The sequence below is a fragment of the Leptidea sinapis genome, chromosome 2 (assembly GCF_905404315.1).
Source record: "Leptidea sinapis chromosome 2, ilLepSina1.1, whole genome shotgun sequence".
NCBI lineage: Eukaryota > Metazoa > Arthropoda > Insecta > Lepidoptera > Pieridae > Leptidea > Leptidea sinapis.
Genome location: NC_066266.1, coordinates 20,996,134 through 21,020,253, shown reverse-complemented (window position 1 = coordinate 21,020,253; position 24,120 = coordinate 20,996,134). Strand labels below are relative to the sequence as shown.

At 36.3% G+C, this 24,120-nt stretch overlaps 1 protein-coding gene across 1 annotated transcript; it reads left to right on the top strand.

Moving 5' to 3' along the window:
* The first annotated feature begins 1,246 nt into the window (after window positions 1-1,246).
* On the top strand, window positions 1,247-24,120 carry LOC126973576 (uncharacterized). Its single transcript, XM_050820902.1, has 12 exons — window positions 1,247-1,362; window positions 1,729-1,958; window positions 4,042-4,212; window positions 5,440-6,159; window positions 6,879-7,469; window positions 8,488-8,613; window positions 10,485-10,573; window positions 14,715-14,859; window positions 15,391-15,523; window positions 16,037-16,109; window positions 17,676-17,803; window positions 19,178-24,120. The coding sequence occupies exons 1-12, from the start codon at window positions 1,252-1,254 to the stop codon at window positions 19,307-19,309; spliced, it is 2,649 nt and encodes an 882-aa protein (XP_050676859.1). The 5' UTR covers window positions 1,247-1,251; the 3' UTR covers window positions 19,310-24,120.

Genomic DNA, 24,120 nt, shown 5'->3' with positions numbered 1-24,120 from the left:
TAACAAATTTCGAGTCTATAGAGGTTACAGTTTGGAAATGGAAATTTAGACTGTCAGCTGATGTTAATTGATAGGCCCTGCCCGTTACAATGCATTGCCGCTCAGGATTCTTGAAAAACCCCAAAAATTCTTAGCAGCACTACAATTGTGCTCGTCACCTTGAGATATAAGATGTTAGGTCTCATTTGCCCAGTAATTTCACTAGCTATGGCGCCCTTCAGACCAAAACACAGCAATGCTGACACATTACTGTATTACTACTTCCACTCTGGACCAATTGGTAGATTTGTCCTCCTTTTCCATAAAAATATGAAAAAAGTGGTGATCCCCCATGGAATAATACAACACTAGGAGACCAAGAGAGGTCATCCTTTAAGGTATCTAAACCATATTGTTTTGGGTAAACCGCAGCTTTAACTGATACATTTTTTTCAAATCAAATCAAATTAAAACAATTTATTGAAAGTAGGTATATACAATACAATTTTCCACGTCTTAAATATTAACAATAGAATAATTTAATACATTATTGTAAGAACATAAATGTAACAATAATCTATACTAATATTATAAAGCTGCAGTGTTTGTTTGTTTGTTTGTTTGAACGCGCTAATCTCTGGTACTACTGGTCCGATTTGAATGATTCTTTCAGTGTTGGGTAGTCCATTTATCGAGGAAGGCTATAGGCTATGTTTTTTTTTTTAAATTAGGGATCCGTAATAAAATTGCTATTTTGTAACACAAGGTGTAAAATCGAAAACCTATTTTTGCGTGCGCGGCAAAAATGATTGACAATAGAACAAAATGATGTACAGGCTATAATATAGGCAATATTTTATTACTTATTAAACTATTGCGTGAATTATACTTTATATGGCAAAACAACGTTTGCCGGGTCAGCTAGTAACAATATAAATATCAATAGTAAAAATATAAATGTTATCGATGGTATTGTACATTAAATAGCTGTTATGTATCACCTATTCACTTTGTTTTGTCACTAAATTACAATTAGTGTACCAAATAATTTTGTCACTTAAATATTCAATATCCGAACGACCGACCAACACTGAAAGAATCATTCAAATCGGACCAGTAGTACCAAGGATAAGCGCGTTCAAACAAACAAACACTGCAGCTTTATATATTAGTATAGATAAAATATATTGTCCATATATATTTCTCAAAACACACACTTATCTTTCTTATACAACTGTTATTTAGTACCATTTTTATTTTTAGCTGTGAAATATGCCCAACAGAGATGAAGGGCCAGTGTACTATAGGGAGATACAGAAGAATGCTTTCCTCAAGAGAATACCAGATGATACCACGAGCAAATTGCGGCCGTTGGTGCAGAAGGTGTGCTTCTAAGATTTTTATTTTATACAATAAGTTATTAATAATAATTATAACATTCTACTGTCAGTAAGTAGCTGTCAATAATCTGAAGCTGTTCCAATATACCCGATAAGTCATTCTTATCGCCTTATATTGGGACGTGTGAATTGCAATTTCCATACAAACTTCTATCGCTGGTAAGCTATACATCGTCCCATTGACAGACAGCGTGTACGGATAAAGTGAGTTACCGTCGATAAGTTTATTGGGACAGAAAAGTCAACGATAGTTACGATTTTTATCTCAAGTAAGGGATTGACTGAATATTGGGAACGGCCGTTAATCTGGCATCCCTCATCCAATCCAATCAATCAATCCCTGTTTCAGAAACCGCCACTCAAGCCCATGTGGACTCTCTTCTGTGTCCACAACGGCAAGACTCCTTACCTGGAGCAGTATCCACAGCAGGAGAGCTCGTTAACTCATCGTCCAACTTGGAGGGCATGCCTAAAGACAGCGAGACATGTTACTGCTAGTGTCAAGCCACATTCGGGGCAGGAGTACGACTTCCTTATCGACACTGATAACGGACCTGTTCGGATGCTTGCTCCTGATTGGTGAGTATTTTACCAAAAACAGTAAGAAAACAGGAGAAAACCACAGTACACGTAATAGAACAGTAGTGATTCACAAAAACAAATGACAAATTAATGCAATATACTACATTAGGCTACCAAAGAGTTCTAAAATTGAAATTCAAAAAAAGTTTTGCATTAACAATGTTTCTGAACTAACCAATACATATCGTCTAACTTATAAACCTATATAGGACCTGGAATAAGAGGACAAACGAGCGTACGGGTCACCTGGTGTTAAGTGATCACCGCCACCCACATTCTCTTGCAATACCAGAGGAATCACAAGAGCGTTGCCGGCCTTTAAGGAAGGTGTACGCGCTTTTTTTGAAGGTACCCATGTCGTATCGTCCCGGAAACACCGCACAAGGAAGCTCATTCCACAGCGTTGTAGTACGAGGAAGAAAGCTCCTTGAAAACCGCACTGTGGAGGACCGCCACAACTCCAGATGGTGGGGATGATATCCTAACTTGTGGCGTGTCGTGCGAAGGTGGAATTCGGCGGCAGGAATCAGGTTAAACAGTTCTTCGGAACACTCCCCGTGATAAATGCGGTAGAAGGCTATATATATATAGATCTGTAGTAAGTTTCATTTTAAAGAAATATGAAGCACGCAAGCAATTGACGAAAAACATAATTTCTCAATACAAAAAGTAATTCAATGTTTTCTTTCTCTTAAATTAACGCATATCTCAGAAAAACTACGTCAGTAAAAGGTGTTTGTAATAGTTTCAGCAGTCTATCAAAAAAGAAATCTGCTCGATTCCTTGACCTTCAAATTGACCTCACACTAAGTCCACGATTTCGTGATATGGAACCAGTGTGCGGCGCGGAGCAGATAATTTAACTAGGACAGTGACAATTTTCCTACCGTTTTGTCGTCTCAATATTACTTAGCGTCCGTATAGATCGTATGTATGTGTGCGTGCGTCGATTCTGGCGTTCTAGTGTGAAGTTTAAGTGTTCTCTTTCTGTATTGTGTACGGAGGTTCTAGTCTTCTCAGACTTGAGAAGAACGGGCACAAGAAACTCATCAGGCTACTTTTTTTTATAACAATATCGTTACAATGTAATATCCAACAATCAAATTTATTATTTAATAGCGTGAGTCGCTCCATTCTCAATCTGTGGTATCATTAAGAAAGTCACTTATGTTATAGTAACTTTTACCACACGTAACATCGTAATACATGTGTTTTGAACGTTTTCTGGGATCTTGTTATAAAAGGATATGCATCGCCCCACAAAAGACTTACTAACTCGACTTAGTTGAGTGGTAGATATAATAAGTTAGTGTATGTTTCCTGGTTTCATTGTGGTTACACTACCTTTTATTCTTGACTTCGTCCGCGTTGAATAATTACTAAAGGCAATGTTTTTTATCTTTTACGATACTTTTCAAAGAACACACATACAAACTGCACTTTCCGTTTGCAGCACTCTTCTATAATACTGTGCATATCCCTTGTCATTGTGCAGGAAAGAATAAGGAACGAGACGAGCAGGATGTTCAGCTGATGGTAATTGATACACCCTGCCCATTACAATGCAGTGCCGCTAAGGATTCTTGAAAAATCCAAAAATTCTAAGAAGCACTATAATAATTGCACTCAGCACCATTTCTTCTCATTTGCCCAGTAATTTCCGATACACAAAAATATTTACACATCGCTGCTTCACAGCAGAAATAGGCGCCGCTGTGGTGCCCATAATAATAAATAAATTGCAATACAATTTTAAATAATGATTTAATTTAAAGTTGTTCTTATATATTTTTCTTCTTATATGTGTGGAAGTAGTTGTAAAATATTTGTTAGATTTATATAATTCGTTATTATTTTATAGCCGACAAACAATCGTCATAAAATTATGTTTCATGCATGTCTGATTGCCTGTAAGTAGAATCGCAATTATCATTTTTTTTTAAATATGTTGTAATTATAGTGGAATGTATGTTGTAGTTTCTGTATGTAATCTTAAATAAATAAGAAGCTCCCTCTTAGCTTGGCTTAGGTTGACAACCTGTGTGAAAAGTATAATTCTAATTTGGTGAAAACTTTTCAGGGAGTCTATGCAAGACTGGGTGGCAACACTACGCAACAAGCTGCACGAGTTACGTATACTGACACGCGGTGAGAACGTGTACGGGGCGGGGCCAGTGGTGGCCACGCCCCGAGCCCCCGCTCGCGATCCCACCTCCCCCCTCCCTCCCACACCGCCAGTACCGCCTGATAGGTGAGTTATGATGTTGACTGTACCTAAAGAATTTCAATCTTAACGTCTATATTACATATATATATTTTTTTGTTTATATTTTAATAATTTTTGTTACATTTAATTTATTACTATAAGATTTATAATGTAAATTTAAGGTGTGTGTTTTTATTGTTAATAAAGTGTTTCTATTCTATACATATAACTACCAGTGGGAGGCTCCTTTGCTCAGGATGCCGGCTAGATTATGGGTGCCACAACGGCGCCTATTACTGCCGTGAAGCAGTAATGTGTAAGCATTACTGTGTTTCGGTCTGAAGGGCGCTGTAGCAAGTGAAATTATTGGGCAAATGAGACTTTACATATTATGTCACAAAGTGACGAGCACAATTGTAGTGCCATTCAGAATTTTTGGGTTTTTTCAAGAATCCTGAGTGGCACTGCATTGTAAGGGGCAGGGCGTATCAATTACCATCAGATGAACGTCCTACCCGTCAAGTCCCTTATTTTCATAAAAAAATATAAATAAAATTTGAGTGTCTGTTTGTCTAGACCGATTTTGACGGGACTTTTATTGGTAGGTAGCTGATGTAATAAGGAATAACTTAGGCTACGTTTATTTTGGAAAATCTTTTATTTTAGAAAAATAAAGTAATGTTGCAATTTATATGGCAAAACAACGTTTGCAGGGTCAGCTAGTAATATATTAAAATTGTTAATAGAAAACAATATTTGTACGTTTTATGTTATGTTAGTTAATCCGGGCAAATTTGTCCGAGTTTCTAGGGCGTCCGGGTTTCCCCGGATATGTCCGAGTTTTTAGGGCGTCAGGGCGTCCGGGGGGACTATATATTTTGTGTTAAGGGAATTCCCTTTAGTTGAATGATTTGTATTAAATTAATCATATAGGTACTAACCAACGTATGTTTTTAAAGTGGTCACTCACTAAAGTGGCCCTCACTTCTGGGATTAATTACACAAATTAAACTGAAAACAAAATTTTATCAACGATACGGGGCTCGAACCCGCGACCTCACGCTTTTCTTGCGAGCGTTCTTTCTAATTGAGCCAACCGTTCGAGTGACGTATCGTTTATTAAATCTTTAACTTTTACGCAAAAATCTAATGTAAAAACATTTACAAAAACACGCGTTTTAATACTAAAAAAGTGTTTTATTTAAACACACTATTTTTTCATAAAAAAGTGCTCACAATGTAATATCGTACAATAAATCTTATTTTTTTTAGGGTGCCAGGCATAGAACTAACTCCAATCCGTCCAAATACAGAAACGCAGACTAATATAGAGTCTGTGAATAGCAATAGTACTGGTGCGAGTAATCGCGCCGCATGTACTGTCACAGACACAAATGTGAGATCCGTTGGTACAGTCGCCAACACAAATTTCTACACAAACAAAACACTCGCTAATATCGCGAATAATAATGCAGCTAGTACAGTCGCGAGCACAAGTGCAAATAGTGCAGCTAATAGGAATTTAAGTACACTTAATATTAATAAGTTTACCGCAGCTTGTGGGGCAAACACTTCACATAGTAACACAAACGTGACAGTCACGTGCACAAGTCAATCAAGTACAGTCGTAGACAAATATAACTCGCACAGTACAGTCACGAGTATTAACACACCGTTTACATGTTCCCTCGCGAACACAAGCAAGCCCATAAGTACAGTCGCGGACACATTTACAAATTTCTCATTGGAAAAGGCTCTCAATGAGATTCAAAGATCGGAAATTGATATTTCGAGTTGGGACGAACCGCCCGTTGCAATGGCTAATCAGAAAATAACGAAAGCGAAGATCTGCGGGCAGAATATATGTCTCGACGATTCGATATTAAAACGGACAGCGTGTGATGAAGACAGTACTAGCGATGCGAATGAAAGCGATACGGATTTTACTCAAATGCTATCAGTGAATGAGGAAAACTCGGATAGTGTAGAAAGGTAAGAAGATATTTATTCCACTCTTAAAACTTCGACCTGATTCCTGCTGCCGAATTCCACCTTGAACATCTGTTCCTCCACAGTGCGTTCTTCCACGTACAACCAAGCTGTGAAATGAGCTTCCTCGTGCGGTGTTTCCGGGATAATAGGACATGGATACGGTACATTTAAAAAAAAGTGTGTACACTTTTCTAAAAGGACGGCAACGCTCCTGTGATTCCTCTGGTGTTGCAAGAGAATGTGGGCGGTGGTGATCACTTAACACCAGGTGAACTGCACGCTCGCTTGTCCAATACTTAAAAAAATTGAAACTGTCTTAACACCCGTATACCTCAGTATCGTCGATATTGATAATAATTTCAACTTTCCAAAATTATTCATGTTAAAAATCAGATAAAAGATAAACCAGTGGGAGGCGCCTATGTACAGGATGGCGGTTGTATTATGAGTACCATAACGGCGCCTATTTCTGCCGTGAAGCAGTATATGTAAGCATTATTGTGTTTCGGTCTGAAGGGTGCCGTAGCTAGTGAAATTACTGGGCAAATGAAAATTATTATCTTATGTCTTAAGGTGACTGTAGTGCCATGACTGAATCGTAGTGCCGCACAGAATGGGTAGGGCGTATCAAGTACCATCAGCAGAACGTCTCTTCCCTCACTGTCATAAAAATGATAAAATAACACTAAACTACTCTAAATTATTTGAATTCTTTTCAGCCCGCCCCAGAGTAATGTAACTGTCATTAAAGTGTCAAATAAGCCGGCACCACACACAGCTATTCCAGTCTTAGGCCCGCCGTCAGACGTGTTCGACTTTAACTTCAAACAAAACCTCACCATAAACCAGACAAAACCGGACATCGTGAATATTATTAACACGAACGATCGCTACGGCACGGTTTTCGATCCAGAGCCGCAGTACGGACACATCAGTTTGACAACAACTGTCAGTTTGACAGGTGAACACAAGATGGCGGACGCGACGGCTAATGATAGCGTTTATGAGCGACTTTGTATGGCGTCTACGTCTAACGCATCCCCTTTGTCGATAAGACGGTTGAGGAATGGCGATAAAAATCGTAAGTCGTCCCTGCCTAACCTAGAAACGGACTATGAATGCTTGTTTCCGAGTTCGAGTGAGAATAATCTAGTGAATGGTGTTAATACAACTGAAGTATCGACTTTAGAAAGGAGGACTAACGTTGAACGGTCTCAAAGTCAGAATGCCTATGACGTAGCTCCTAGAGCAAGAGAGAATATCGCTAGAAGAGTACAGAATGATACAAAACCTGATATTAAGAGTGGTAAGTATTTTATGGGAATAACTTAGATCATTTACGGCCGTTCCCAATATACTATCTACAGATAGAGATAAATTACTACCTTCTAATGTCAGTAATTAGCTGTAAATAATCTGAAGCTGTCCCAATATACCCGATAAGTCATTCTTATCGCCAGTTCACTGTTGCATTTTCCATACGCTATGCGTCCTCCAATTGACAGACAGCGTGTACGGATAAGGTGAGTTACCGTCGATAAGTTTATTGGGACAGAAAAGTCAGCGATAGTTACGATTTTTTATCTCAAGTAGGCTGGAACTTTATTGGGAATGGAAGTTAATCGTCTAGATGGACTATGACAGCTGTGAAAACCTCTATTTTGAGCAATGCACGCACACTAACACAAAGTGACATACAAATCGCGAGTGTAAGACGTAGCTTGTCACGCACACTAAAGTAATAATCCTGGCCTGTTTCCATCTCTCCTTACGATCCATGTGTACTCGAAGGGTTGGGTGAGTTGGTAACAGCGCTCGGACCCGAGATGTCGCGGGTTAGAGTCCCGCATCGTTCATAAATGTTGGTTACAAATTTAATTTGTGCAATGTATTTTCTATTTCATTACTTAGGGACAACAAACAGTTCACACAATAAGTTTTACAATTTCAAAGTACAGTACAAGTTAAATTAATTTTAGTGAGAACCCACACCGTTATCCACAGTTTAATTTTATAGTTACTAGTATCTTACATAATGAATGAAACAAAGTTTAACAGTCATTAAAGTACATACATACAAAAAGAGGAAAGAAATACAAAATTAGACGTCTACTACGACGAAAACTAAGTTATTTACAAAATTACATTAATAATTAATGAGATATTACATAAAAAAAATATTAATTCTGTTCACTTAATATGTCATTTAATTTTTATAATTTCATGGAGTTTTAATTTACTAATTTCGTATTGTTTTTGTACTATCAATGACATACGAATCGCTTTAGTCATAGAGATTCAAGGTAATAATATGATTTCAGATAAAAGCACGGCCCAGAAACCAATATGGCGGCGAGGTCTCACTGAACTGTCACTGCTGACACGACTCAAGAGCATAAAGCAAGGGAGAAGACAAGACAGTCCCACCCGATGTGAAAATAATGGGACAGAGAGGTAGCTATCAACATATTGTTAAAACTGTTGCATTTTAATAATAACATTGACACACTTTTACACAAATTATCTTGCCCTAAACTAGGCATAGCCTGTAGGTACTATGGGTATAAGACAACGATATATTTAATATAATATACTTACTTAAACATACATAAATACATATAAACATCCATGCCTGGGAAACAAACATCCATATCTTATATAAATGAATTGCTGTTCGTTAGTCTCGCTAAAACTCGAGAACGGCTGGACCGATTTGGCAAATTTAGGTCTTGAATTATTTGTGGAAGTCCAGAGAAGGTTTAAAAGGTGAATAAATAAAAAAATGCTCGGAATTAAATAAAAACAACAAATTTGTTTTTCATCTGATGTGTCAATACATAATTCCTATGAGAGAATTTATTGACGCACGGTTTGACAGTTCTGCTGTGAAACAATTTCATTACGACAGCAGGGTGCACATTTTACGAAGTAATTCTTGATGTTATGATATTATATTAGTGAAAAATTCATAAAAAACATTATTTTATATATTATATACAGAACAACGTCTGTCGGGTCTGCTAGTATATATATATATAAATGCTAAAACTCGAGAACGGCTAGACCGATTTGGCAAATTTAGGTCCTGATGATGATTTTAGGTCACAATGACAACAGCCACTTCGTCAATGGTGGGTGAATTAAACCTCCTTGTGTGTTCACCGGCAGGTGTTTTTTCAGCTCGAATGACAATATTATGGCTGTCTGATGTGCACGAACTCGTTTGATTCTAAGCCTATGTACTTCATTGTCACTGTCGAACTTAGGACATCAGTCAACATAAAAATAATCTGATAGATATTAAACAACTGTTATTAATCTACCAACTATAGTTAGCTAAAATTAAGTTTATTTTTTACCTCCTGAGAAATTTTGAAAGATATAATAATTCTTATTAGCTATTCATTTTAAACTCTTCTTTCTGAACGACGAGGGACACATCAAAGGGAAAACAAAATTGTTGTTTTTATTTAATTTTGAGCATTTTCCTATTTATTCACCTTTTAAACCTTCCCTGGACTTCTACAAATAATTCAAGACCAAAATTAGCCAAATCGGTCCAGCCGTTCTCGAGTTAAGCGAGACTAACATTTTAACTAAGATTTTCAGGGAAAATACATTCTATAACAAAAGATATATACTCCTTTGCATTTTAAACGTTTTTTCATGCGATCGAACTATTTCCTAAAACACGAGGACCACAGATCTGAAGGCATGTTTTCTACGTGCTGATTGAACGGTATCACTGCCTCTTCGGAATTGGTAAAAGTGAAACCTCTCATCAAATATTTGATTTTGGGAAACATACAGAAATCACAGAGTGCGTTTGCAGTGCAGTTATACTTTTTCGGAAGCTATATATGACTTAGTTTTGTAGGCCGTGTGTGAAGAAGCGTTGTTATGATTTTTTTAAACGTTGCAACCATCTTATCGTTTTTGAAAATGAGAACAGGCCATCAAAAGTGAGGCAGGCAAGAAACGTGGGTAAAAAAATGATCGCTTTTTTTTTCTCTGCTACGGGTCCCATCTGCACAATTCCACTTGAAGATCAAAAGAGTTAATGCCGAGTGGTAATATACCATTTGTTTACCCAGGGTGTTAAAAAAAGTTCGCGAAAAGTATGTCACTTTGTTTTAGAGGCTAACAGTTCGCCGCTGTTGTTTTCGACTTGTTAACAACTGTTTTCTTAGTACAGAACCGTTTCTAAAGTTTTACCTTAAATCTAGTAAATAATTATTGTAAAGGGATACTAACTTTTCCAACTACCCTACAAAATATAAAAGATTCATTGTCTTTTGTTTTTTATACATAAAAAACTCTTTCAGAGTGTCTTCACCGCAGAAAGTGGTAAGAAGAGCAAGAACAGAGAACAGAGTCGACAGCAGCAGAAGAAGGAGTAACTCTCTTAGCAATGGTGAGTATTTTAAAACAATCCCCAAAACCTTTTTGTCGCATTTGTGGCAGTGACGTGGGACGAGTCGGCTAAGTTGTTGTATGATTTAAAACAGGGGTGCTCAAACGTTTGATCGTGAGTGCTTTTTGAGTCGATCTCGTGAAAAAAATCTGGTATAATAAACTAAAATCGGTAATTACGTACCATTAAATGAAAAGTATGCTCAGGACATGCAGTGTCACGTTTAAACATCCAAAGTCACTATTTAGTTAAGCTTAGAACTTTAGAACGCGTTTGTTTTGTAAGAATCAATAAACTCGCAATTTTGAATAATAATTATGAGTGTTTTCATTGATATTTAAGAGCAGACCTACACTTATATTGACTAAAAAAATGCATATTTATCTACTAGGCGACAATCCTTCATCACACATACTTGAAGCCTCTCAGAGCCGATCGCTCGTAGTCTAACAATTTTGAGGTAGAACAACCCTGATTTAAAAGATGGGTTGCGAGTTTCTTATTAGTTCTTCTCCTCATGTCGAAGCACCTTTACGAACTGATGTAGCTTCTAATATATAAAATTCTCGTGTCACGGTGTACGGGACCGAACTCCTCCGAGACGGCTTGACCGATTCTCATGAAATTTTGAGTGCATATTGGGTAGGTCTGAGAATCGGACAACATCTATTTTTAATCCCCCTAAATGTTAGGGGTGTTCCACACGATTTTTTTTTAAATTTGATTGATTATGATTCAGCATTAAAAAATACATACAACTTCAAATTTACACCCATCTACGATCAACAGTTACTTTTGTATCGCGATTTTAATATCGGCAATACAACGTTTGCTGGGTCAGCTAGTTCTATTATATTATTCTTCCTACGAGGCTTTTGTGCATGGAATGACACAAGTTTGCCAATGTCACGTTAAGGTGAACCACCAAGCTAAGAAATATAATTATTAATTTTAATTTTACCCGCTTTTTATTAGCTTCACCTGTATGTATGTTTGTTTGTAACCGACTCGCTTATAAAATGCTCACAGAATACCTTTATTGATTTACGGTGTATGTAGATGATGCAGCTACTGTACTCAATAACTTTTGTATTAATTTAGATTTACTTTTTTGACTTACTCGTGTAAGACATTGACTATTTGACGTTTTGAGTGTGTTTGTTGCATCATTTTACATTTTACATATTATATTGTAATTGAAATGATCTTTAAATCTTGATTTAAAAGAGTGCCAATGAGTTTCTTGCTACTTCTTCTCATTAGCTCAACCCTTAACGAAGTAGCGGTAGATTCAATAAGATAAAAATTTTTTTGACATTCATAAGTGTCATTTCCGTGACCTACTTGAATAAACTGATTTTGATTTGATTTGATTGACTCATTTGAGCGCGATGTTGACCCACTTTAAACGGCCAGATTTCGTTTAAACTTCGTAGATTTATCGAGGACCGATGACAATACATTAATATGATAAAATTATTCCATCGTTCAAATTGCAAAATAAGATTTTTGTTAATTTATATAATTTTCTTCGATCGTCTTTAAGGCAGGAATTGATGTTTATTTTAAATTTCAAATTACATTTTCAGATATTTTAGTTCGGTTTTCTATAAAAAGAGTGTTTTTTAGTAATTTTTTTATTGACTGCTATTTATTTGAAATATATTTACACAAAATATTTACAATAGGGGTGAAAACTTGGGAGAGGAGACATTTAAAGTTGGGTTATTGTTGTAGTGTATTGACATCTAGTCTTTTTTCTTTTTTAATATAATATTGACACAATTTTTACACAAATTATCTTGCCCCAAGTTAAGCATATATAGCCTGTGTTATGGGTTACAAGACAATGATATATTTAATACAATATACTTACTTAAATATACATAAATTCATATAAACATCCATGACTCGGAAACAAACATCCATATTCATCATATAAATGCTTGCACCTACCGGGATTCGAACCTGGGACCTCTAGCTTAGTAGGTAGGATCGCTAACCACTCGGCTATACAGTCTGAATTAAAGTTATGTGTTAACAATTATTGTCAATGTCATAACATCGACAGTAACATTATACGTGTGACATTAAGTGCTATATAAAAAAATTACAACACAACGGGAACGCCACTTAAAGAGGATGTAAATACTACGTAATAGGATGCGAGACTGCCTACGTAAAAATTGAAATTTAGTTTAGTATGAAACGCGCAGTGATTTTGACATAAGTTTGAAATAGTAGTAATTACAGTATGGTGAAGGCGACAAAGTATAGTCCGACTATGTTTGAAAGTGAACAGTTGCTTAGAACGTAGCGGATTTCGGCTATCTCCGTTTTTACAAGATTATAGCCGTCATCTGTCAATCCTGTTAATGACTGCACGTTTCATACAATCGAGTGATTCGATTTTTTCTTAGAGAGTTTCGCTAGGCTGGCCCTCGTTTAAAAGGCATAAAAGGCATTTATTTTCTCAAAATTGATTCCTTTAGAATTCTTTATTTTTCATTTCTAATATACTAGATACTACTACCGCTCCGGAAACAAATGGCGCTCTGAGAGAGAAGAAGGGGCGTAAGAAACTCTCCCAGCATTCTTGCGATATTAAAATGGGTTGGAATCGGACGTCCCCGGCTGTATATACGTTCACAAAAATCGTCACATCTTTTATTATTTATTTATTCATTTTCATTATTATAACACTAGAAATATGGGACTGCTTGTAACTAATTCTAGTAGGCTTCATAAGATACATAATAGCTTTAAGTGTAAATGTGTACACTTTTATAATAAAGTCACAGCCACTGTTCAGGCATTATCTATAAATAAATTTAAATGTTTTATAAAAAAATGGCTCTGTCGTAAATCCTATTACTCCACAGCTGAATATCTAAATGATCAGACAGGGACTAGATTATGATTATTTTGTAGCAATAGCAATGAAAGTATAATATTGTATATTTTTATCAGCGCACGAAAAGAATGCTAGGAGAGTTTCTTGCGCCGCTTCTTCACTCTCAGAGCGCCATTTGTTTCCGAAGCGGTAGTAGTATCTAGTTTATTAGAAATGACATCAAAAAGAATTCTAAAGGAATCAATTTTGAGAAAATAAATGCCTTTTATGTCTTTGTAGTGCTTGTCACAGAAGAACAGTTGTTTCACCCGTGACCATACGTGTGGCATTACAATAATTGTCACTTTCTATGCTAAATAAATATGTATATATCTATTCTGTTCACTGTTTCATTATATGCTTTCTCTATAGCCGAATGGTTAGGGACCCTGACTACTGAGCTAGAGGTCCTGTGTTCGAATCACGGTAGGTGCAAACATTTATATGATGTATGTGAAAGTTTCTTTCCGAGTCATCGATGTTTATATGTATTTATATATGTTAAAGTAAGTATATTGTATTAAATATATCGTTGTCTTGTACCCATAGTACAGGCTATGCCTAGTTTGGGGCAAGATAATTTGTGTAAAAGTATGTAAATATTGAAGTTATACTTCTTTAGGCGCGATTAAAAATGATGAGAGTTAAAATTTTAAAATGCGCGCGCATCACTGTTACACAAAAGTAACAGGGTGAAGTTGGTTCCTAAAATTTTCTGACATTTGCATCAATTGTTTTTTTTTGGGTTTCTTCGTTCATTATTAGGACAGGCAAAGGGTTCGAGCCCGTACAGCCGTATTCATTATTTAATAATTAATTGTCAAAGCCATCTTTGCAAGATTTTTACAATATTGTTCTCTCTAAAAACGTCGAATAAATCATTTTAATAATTTATGCTTCGTTCGGCCAAAGAAGTATAACTTATTGCGTGCATACATAAGTACACACACACTTATGTGGACACATCCAGGTGGATGTGTGGCGTTTCCTCCACAGTGCGGTTTTCAAGGAGCTTTCTTCCACGTACTACAAAGCTGTGGAATGAGCTTCCTTGTGCGGTGTTTCCGGGACGATACGACATGGTTGCCTTTACAAAAAGCGCGTACACTTTCCTTAAAGGCCGGCATCGCTCCTGTGTTCCCTCTGGTGTTGCAAGGGAATGTTGGCGGTCACTTAACACCAGTTGACACGTACTCCGTGACTCATTTTCCATAAAAAAAAGCCGAATTGTGGTCTTCGTTTGTTCAGGTGAAGTGGCTCCCAGTTCAGTTCTGGTGCCCCTCCGGACTCGTCAGGCTGCGGCACTCCGAGCTGAACAGAGGAGAGGGGCCTGCGTCACTACAGTACCTGTGAGGGACGCACCATTGTTCGTCGATTACGATAACAGAATATGGTATGTTATTTCTGTTACATCACTTTGTATATATTGTAATTGAAATGATTTGTAAAAATTTTTGAAAATAAGAATCTGTTATATCATTCTGTTTTGAAAAGAGCAACTTTAGAGCTTCTTAATCGTTAATGAAAATACGGGACGAGCAGGACGTTCAGCTGATGGTAATTGATACGCCCTGCCCATTACAATGCAGTGCCGCTCAGGATTCTTGAAATACCCAAGAATTCTGAGCGGCATTACAACTGCGCTCGTCACCTTGAGACACAAGACGTCAAGTCTAATTTCCCAGTAAGTTCACTAGTTACAGCGCGATTCGGACCGAAATACAGTAATGCTTACACATGACTGCTTCACGGCAGAAATAGGCGCCGTTGCGGCGGTACCCATTATCTCGCACTAGTAATATTTCAAGTGTAATGCAATTATCATACGAAGTAAAAGTATTTTTGTTTGTTTGTTTTTTTTTAAATGTGAGTCATTAATAAATTATTTACTAGCCATAATTCCATTGGTGGTAATGTGGTGTAGGATAGCGCGATGGGGTTGTGGTGGCGCGAGATGCGCCGGTCGCGCAGGTGATGCGTTGGCAGCCCTGGGCGCATTGCAGCCAATCAGCGAGTCGCACGCCCGACAGATCATACACGGACACCGCAAGCATATGGTAGGGCTGTGTCTTTAAAACAATATTTTATTTTTTTATTTATGAGGTTCACCAACAAATTATACACTATATATAAATAAGCCTTTATTGCTGTTACTAATAATAACATTTTTTTAAAATATATATCCTTAACTAATTGCTTACGATTTTGTAACAGCTTGTCCTTCGACGTAGGCCTCCTCCAAAGACTTCCATCTTTCTCTCTCTCTCTCTCTCTCTCGCCATTTTCATCCATTCTGGGCCAGCCACTCTCTTAAGGTCATCCTCCCATCGTTTTATTTGTCGCCCTTTGCTTCTTTTGCAGTTCTCGTGGATACCACTCTGTTTTGGTTTTTGTCCATTTTTCGCTTTTGTCTTGTAGCATATGTCCCGCCCATTTCCTCTTTAATATTTTGCACACAGTTTTCACATCTTTGAATTTAGTTGTCCTCTTAATTTTTGTTAGTTTTATTTTATCTCTTAATAAAATAAAATTTGAAATTTTTAATGTAATATTAATTTGTTTATTTTCAGATCGACGTATTGTTCTACCGTGTGCCGTTAGCGAAAATATTCGTAATTACGAAGAAGGACAACGAACATGTCGGTGAGTTTTTGTTATTATGATTTTCGAAGGATAGAAATGACTAAGGCTGTGATCTATGGAGCCTACTTAGACTTTGCGCAGACTACTTATGTTAAACTAAGCTGATTGTAAGCTTAGATTAGCGTACGGGTCACCTGGTGTAAGTGATCACCGCCGCCCACATTCTCTTGCAACACCGGAGGAATCACAAGAGCGTTGCCGGCCTTTAAGGGAAGGTGTACGCGCTTTCTTTGAAGGTACCCATGTCGTATTGTCCCGGAAACATTCCACAGCTTTGTAGTAGGTACGAGGAAGAAAGCTCCTTGAAAACCGCACTGTGGAGGACCGCCACACATCCAGATGGTGGGGATGATATCCTAACTTGTGGCGTGCCGTGCGAAGGTGGAATTCGGCGGCAGCAATCAGGTTAAATAGCTCTTTGGAACCACTCCCCGTGATAAATGCGGTAGGAGACACACAATGAAGTGACGTCTCTACGCAACGCCAAGTGATCCAGCTGTTCACTGGGTCCCCGACAATCCGAGCTGCTCTGCGTTGCACGCGGTCAAATGGTTCGAGCTGATATTGGGGAGCGCCAGACCACAGGTGGCCGGACCTGCACTTTGTACAGCGCTAGAATGTGGGCCGGCTTGAAGTATTGCCGTGCTCTATTGATGACGGCCAGCTTCTTCGAAGCCAATTTGGCTTTGCCCTCCAAATGGCCGCGGTATTGGCAATCTTTGATTTCGTTTTTTAAGTCATTCGACAGCTGAGATTATACTGAGCTTAAACTTACTCTCTCGCTGTTTTCCCACTCTCGCTCCATGGCTATATGCTACATGCTACGTTCGCCCTTTCTCACTCTCTCTCAATCGCTCTCTCCCTCTTCTTAGACAAAAACGTCCCACATTTTCGTGTCACATAATATATTGCGTTCATCCGTAAAAATTTTAGCCTTATTCAAATCTTCAAAAAAAAACCCGCTGAGTTTCTTTTGTCATTTCTTCTCAGGTTTGAAGCATACGTTTTCGATCGCTTATAGTTTTTTTTTTCTTTTTTGATTTAGGGGCTTTTATACGTATGTGCATGTCAGCCCCATTATCATCTAAGTACATTAAAAAGACAAAAGAAAAACAAAATTCTTAACTTAACAAACTAAAAAAAAAAGTTAATAAAACGAAAAGCAAGTTACATCTATAGTGTTCAACAAATAAGTCTTATGGCATCCTTAGATGCAGGGCGGGCAAGTATATTTACAAACATGCCCGTATCAAATCTGTTCAAACCCATAAGTCCTACAATTTTGTCTCTACTAGACTGAAATCGGACACATTCCTTTAACAAGTGCTCGACATCCTCAATTGTTCCACATGACTCACATAGAGGTGACTCCGCAATTTTCATCAAAAATATAAACTTATTCAAAGGCATGTGTCCGGATCTCAGTCTGTGAGCAATAACAATCAACCTCCTTTTAATCTTTACATGCTCATAGTTCTTGGATCTCGTCATTTCTGATCTCTCAGGGAGACTCCAACCATGCACTCTCTCTTTCGACCTGGTCTATGAACAACAAATTTATTGCAGGTATTAAGCTTGACAACGAATGCACAATACAGTCCATAGAAGCTAATAGTCCGGCATCGCGCGTTGGGTTTCCGCCAGGCAAATGGGCTGTCACGGAAGTTAACAACCGACCCATTAATCTGGTGAAAGTGAGTATTACTTCTATCAAATATGTACTAGATTAGAGGTAGCTGGAGCCCTGTTACCAAAATCGATCGTTTTCCTATTACGAAAGTGTTTCGGATCCGAATATCGATGCGAAGTTCGCGATAAGATCTTTTCTCTTTCGTTTACCTTATTCACTTGAATTTTTCGCTGTTTCACCTCACTTTTTATGGTTATGTGTATGGTTCCGAAACGAAATCCGTCCGCACTATTCGGATCCGAAAAATTTCGGTAATAGGATTTGATTCGAAGTTCGTCGTTCTTTCGTTTCGGACCGAAACTTCGGCTTTCCATTTTGGTAATAGACCTCCTGGCTTCAAACGACAAATGCCTCCCCCAAAGAACGCCAGTGGGATATTCCTTTGCACAGGATGCCGGCTGGATTATGGATACCACAACGGCTCCTATTTCTGCCGTGAAGCAGTAATGTGTAAGCATTGTTGTGTTTCGGTCTGAAGGGCGCCGTAACTAGTGAAATTACAGAGCAAATGCAAATCTTATGTCTCAAGGTGACGAGTGCAATTGTAGTGTCGTTAAGCAATTTTGGGTTTCTCGATTCTGAGTGGCACTGCATTGTAATCGGCAGGGCGTATCAATTACCATCAACTCAAGGTCCTGTTTGTCTCATCCCTTATTTTCATAAAAAACCGCCACTACGATCGGTCCTGCGCTGCCCTCATCCAACGTATTCCGGCGATCTTGACCAGATCGTTGGTCCATCTTGTGTGGGGTGTGACATGGAGAGGACAGCGATATCTCTATGTCATAAAATTAATGTGAGTTCTTTCGTTGATGATTGACAATGAAAACTAATCTGGTGATCTAGACAGCTTGCTATATTTAACTTCCCTCAATCCTGGGAAATAATTTACGAATTTAAATTGTACAAAAATTCATGTACGATACGGGACTCGACCCGCGCCTCTCGGGTTCCGTCCGATTGCTCTTTAATCTGATCCAACCGTCCGAGTGACGCATCAACCGTAAATCTTGGTATGAGCCTAGCGAAACTCTAAGAAAAAAGTGATTCGCTCAATTGTATGAAACGGGCAGTCGGCTATAATCTTGTAAAGAACGGAGATAGCCGAAATCGTAGTGGATTTTGGGCTTTAAGCAACTGTTCACTTTCAAACTTAGCCGAATTATACTTCGTCGCCAATCACCATACTGTAATTACTACAATTTCAAACTTATGTCAAATAACTGCACGTTTCATACTACGAGGATCTACTTTACAGTTGATAATCTGCTCAACCCCAATAATTGCATATTAGGAAATTGACTTGAGATGTCGCTCTTTCAAATCTGTTCAGTTATTTTTAGTGTGCATAAGTTTTCTGATGATGAATCTCTTTCAGGGTGGTGAAGAAGAAATGAACCGGCTCAGTGCCCGAGGTACTGAGGTGTCCATATTAATCCAACCGAGTGCTCTGGTGAAGAAAATTCGCGCAGCTGTCAAATCCAACCGCCCTTTGCTCGGTATTAGGTGATCAAAAGGTGTATATACCCACCAATGTGTCAAAACATATTTCGATATTGTAATCTTCTGGTTGTCTTAAAGTATAGTTTGTGATAATTAATAGATTTATTCGTCTGAACTAACATTATAAAGAGGAAATATTTGTGTTTTTGTATGTATGTTTGTGAACGATTTCAGAAATACTTTCACCATTAGAATGCTGCATCTTCACTAACGGCCGTTTCCAATATTCAGTCTATCTCTTACTTGAGATAAAAATCGCAACTATTGTTTACTTTTCTGTCCCGATAAACTTATCGACGGTAACTCACCTTATCAGATTCAAATTCAAATATTTTTATTCAAAATAGGACGTGAAATCACACGCTGTCTGGCAATGGGACGACGTATAGCTTACCAGCGATAGAAGTTTGTATGTAAATTGAAATTCACGCGTCCCAATATAAGGCGATAAGAGTGACCTATCGGGTATATTGGGACAGCTTCAGATTTAGGTAGTAATTTATCTCTATCTGTAGATAGTATATTGGGAACGGCCGTAAGGCTTCTTTATTCTAACAAAACGGCCGAAACATAACCCAAGGTGTGAAAAAGTTGGTCATAAAATTATCGCATGCGCTGCGGAATCTATTGATGATAAAACAAAAAAATATTCTACAGTATTATAGAACGTATAAATATCTACAAAAAAGTCCACGATAGAATATGTCACTATAACTACTTTTTTACATTTTAAAAGTCGATATATTTGCCGACAATAATCAAACCATAGTATTCGTACCCCTGTATTAAACCTTATCCCGTTAAACGATATTTTATTAAAGGCCATTTCAATAACTGTAAAATACTTTTTAAATTTTTAAAATCAGATATTCCAATGTCAATCTAGAGAAAATAATGCAGTAATCAAATTATTACTAAGCGAAATATAACTTTTATGTTAACAAAAATAATTCTATAGTCCGACTTAGTAGACTTTCCATAACCGCGGGGCATAGATAGTTATTTATATTGTTGTCTCTACGTATATCTCAATAATATTAATATAATATTGACACACTTTTACACAAATTATCTTGCCCCAAACTAGGCATAGTCTGTACTATGGGTACAAGACAACGATATATTTAATACAATATACTTACTTAAACATTTAAACATCCATGACTCGGAAACAAACATCCATATTCATCATATAAATGGGATTCGAACCCCGGATCTCTAGCTTAGTAGTCACTTACCATTCGGCTATATGGGTGGTCAAGGAAATGTAGTAAAATTTTTTGCAAAAAATCTGGTAAATAGTTAAGGTAGCCAAATAACCTGTTTCGCTGGCATCTTCAAGTTATTTTAACACTTAACTTAGTAACTTGTATCATTATAATACTTTGAATGAATAAACAAAAAGTTTCTGTCAATTTTGCCATTTAATTTTGATGGAATTGATGAAAAATGATCCCAGAGTCTAAACACCTACAGAGGTTAAAAACTAAAGTTTTTTTTTAAATATAAATATTAAAAGTAAAAGTTAATTTTGAGTGTGGCCCCCGTTTGCTAAAATGACAGCGTGGATTCGCCTGGGTGTGCTAATATTCTCAAATGATTAAAACCTCTTTTGGTATTGTATTTTCTAACGGCCGTTCCCAATATTCAGTCTCTATCTTACTTGAGATAAAAATCGTAACTATCGTTGACTTTTCTGTCCCAATAGACTTATCGACGGTAACTCACCTTATCCGTGCACGCTGTCTGTCAATGGGACGACGAATAGCTTACCAGCGACATAAAGTTTGTATGGAAATCGCAATTCACGCGTCGGGTATGACTTATCGGGTATATTGGGACAGCTTCAGATTATTGGCAGCTAATTACTGACAGTAGAAAATAGTAATTTATCTCTATCTGTAGATAGTATATTGAGAACGGCCGTAAAGAGACGGAAAAAATTAAATTTACATGAATGATAATTTTTAAATAGTGACTTTGAAATACCCCCTTGTATATATAACTTGGAAGAAAAATAGCTTAGAATTTTTAACAAAATAAGTTGGCAGCTGATAATATTCAAACCATGTACTTATTTGATATATTTAGTCGTTTATAAACTTTATTAACCCTTGTATAACGATATCTCTTTGTAACGTATTTTGTAGCTCACACTGTAACGTTACATTAGATGGAAGCGATTATAGAAAAATTTATGTTACTTTTAACCTATTTAACTTTAATATTGTGAGAAAACGAATTGTATAGTTGAGAATTGAATTAAATCGGCAGTCTTTTAGTTTGGTTTTTGTCCCAAGAATTTTAAACATTAGTAAAATCATGGAAAATGCCTGGTAGCAAAATGCAAAGTATCGCTTTTCTGCTAAAGAATAACAACTAAAAAATCCTTCTAACCAATTAAATGAATCTAGTTGGTATCTGCACATATTCTTAAGGCAAGTTTACTTTTTCATTGGTTAAAAAAAAATAAACTCACGTTCTATAAAATTTCGTATACATTCCCTATAAATGAATAGTTTGGGTTCGGGACCAGGAAAAAAGCAAATCTTAAAAAAAAAAAATTAAATTGTAATATTAAATTATTTTTTTTATTGAAAAAGTAAGACATCCTTTATAAATATATCGCAAAATGGTTGTAAAACGAAGGCATCTTTAATATTGATATAATACGCACTGAGGTCAATGACCGAAAATATATCTAATGCACGACTGCACTTATGGACTGATATATCTAAATAATGTAAAGTAAATATTATTTTAATATTAAACATATTGGAATTTGTTAAATTGTTTACGATTATCGAATAAGTGTTCGAATTCATATCATAATTAAGTGTGATCGAAAATATAATCAAAATAAATTTTAAGATTTGCTCGAAATTATTAAGATCTGTATATGCTCAGATATAAATATCTTAATATCATCATATTTTTGTATTTACCAAATACTATATTGTTTCTATATAGGTACTAAAATGAGCAAAAAACAAATACAGGATTTCCAAAATTGTACCTAATTATTCAAAAAAAGTGATTGTGTCAGCTCCGACGCACGACTGGAGTTTACTCCTCAAGAACGATTGTCTTTGAACAGGTACTAAATAAAATCAAGTCCATTCGGTTTTAGTTACAAACAGACATACAGCAGAAGCTAATAAAAGCGTATTAATTAAAAAATAAAATAATAGTTTAGGTTTAAAATTGTCTATTTGGCGTGAAATGCGCTATACATACTCTCCATATTAAATTAAACATTTAATTATGTGCATAGCTCATATAAATTTGTATGAACTAAATTGATAATTCAATATTTAATAAATACAAAACACATATTTATATATACAATACATGTCATATTAATGTATGAATTGTAACTTAGCACCCACGTGCTTATCAGATTTTCCGGTACTATTATTTACACCACTTTCTTCCATAATTTATAGAATTTTCACTTAACAATACAAAGCTTCAAAATACAAGAAAGTGAAAGGTGCACGACAAATGATGCGCACCAAAAACGTTACTATGCCATTTCATGAGTAGGTTTTACTATCCATATTTTTCTCATACCGGGCGCCTTATATGAAAATCGATTCTTAAGGAGTAAACTCCAATAAACTCCAAATACTGCATGAGTTTTTCATGTCAAATATACAGTGTTTTTGAAATAGTTTAAAATTTATATAATATATATAGGAAAATTTTTGGTTGTATTTTGTACTATATAAGACGCATATACAGGTAGTCCTTTATTGATTGAACCGGAAATTGAACCCGCTACACGAAAAAAAACACCCTGTAGTTTTATCGTACCGGATAATTTTTTTTTACATATAGCATCAGAAATAAAAGGAAAACCATGAATTTTAATGTTTAATGTGAAGTTTTGTTCAGAAAAATGATGAAGTAATATATAACTGACATTATCATCTTCGATTCCCGGTTCAATCAGGCAGCTTAAATTGTTTTTTTAAATAAAATAAAGTGTGTGTATACTTATGTATGCACGCAAGAAGTTAATACTTCTTTGTCGTAACAAAACAAATCCTTAAAATTATTTATTCGTCGTGCTATTCCACGTTTGTAGAAAGAACAATATTGTAAAAATCGTGAAATAAATTATTATTGAATATTAACGAATACGGCTGTATTGGCTTGAAACCTTTGCCTGTCCTAATAATGGACGAAGAAACCAAAAAATAATAATTAATTTCGAAAACTTCAGAAAATTTCTGAAAACTTTTCTTTTTAGATGTCGTTGTGCGCGCGCAACGTAATAGTCAAAGAAATTTATCTTCAATAACATCAAAAAGTTATAAACATCATTATGTTTTGCTTTTATGTCAATGTAATTTTTCAGTTATAAAGCTGTTTAAATATGATTTAAATACCAATAAAAATAATAATAAATAAATAAAACAAACAATGTAATTTATCAGAAATGTGTCAATAGTCAATGTTTAAAAGTCTTTTCAATAAACAACTTCACCCTGTTACTTTTGTGTTACAGTGATGCGCGCGCATCTTAAAATGTCACTCTCATCATTTTTTCATAACGCGCCTAAAGAAGTATAACTTCAATAAATTGTTCTTTCAGTAAAATGTGGAATAGCGATGGGACACCCTGTATACAACCTTATTTGACGGATTTTGTCATAATTTTGATGGTACTGTAGTAATGCAATTATACAGCGTGTTCGATGTAATATTACATTTAATTATCAAGCTAAATTGTCTTAATGTAAACGATCTCCAATTGGCTCGTGTATAAAAGATTTTTATTTACTAGTTCTAAGTATATTCGTTTATTTTAAA

Coding starts and splice junctions, on each gene's coding strand:
- LOC126973576 (XM_050820902.1), top strand. CDS start 1,252: ATGCCCAACAGAGATGAAGGGCCAGTGTACTATAGGGAGATACAGAAG. Junction 4,213..5,439: donor CCGCCAGTACCGCCTGATAG/GTGAGTTATGAT, acceptor TATTTTTTTTAG/GGTGCCAGGCATAGAACTAA. Junction 7,470..8,487: donor CCTGATATTAAGAGTGGTAA/GTATTTTATGGG, acceptor TTCAGATAAAAG/CACGGCCCAGAAACCAATAT.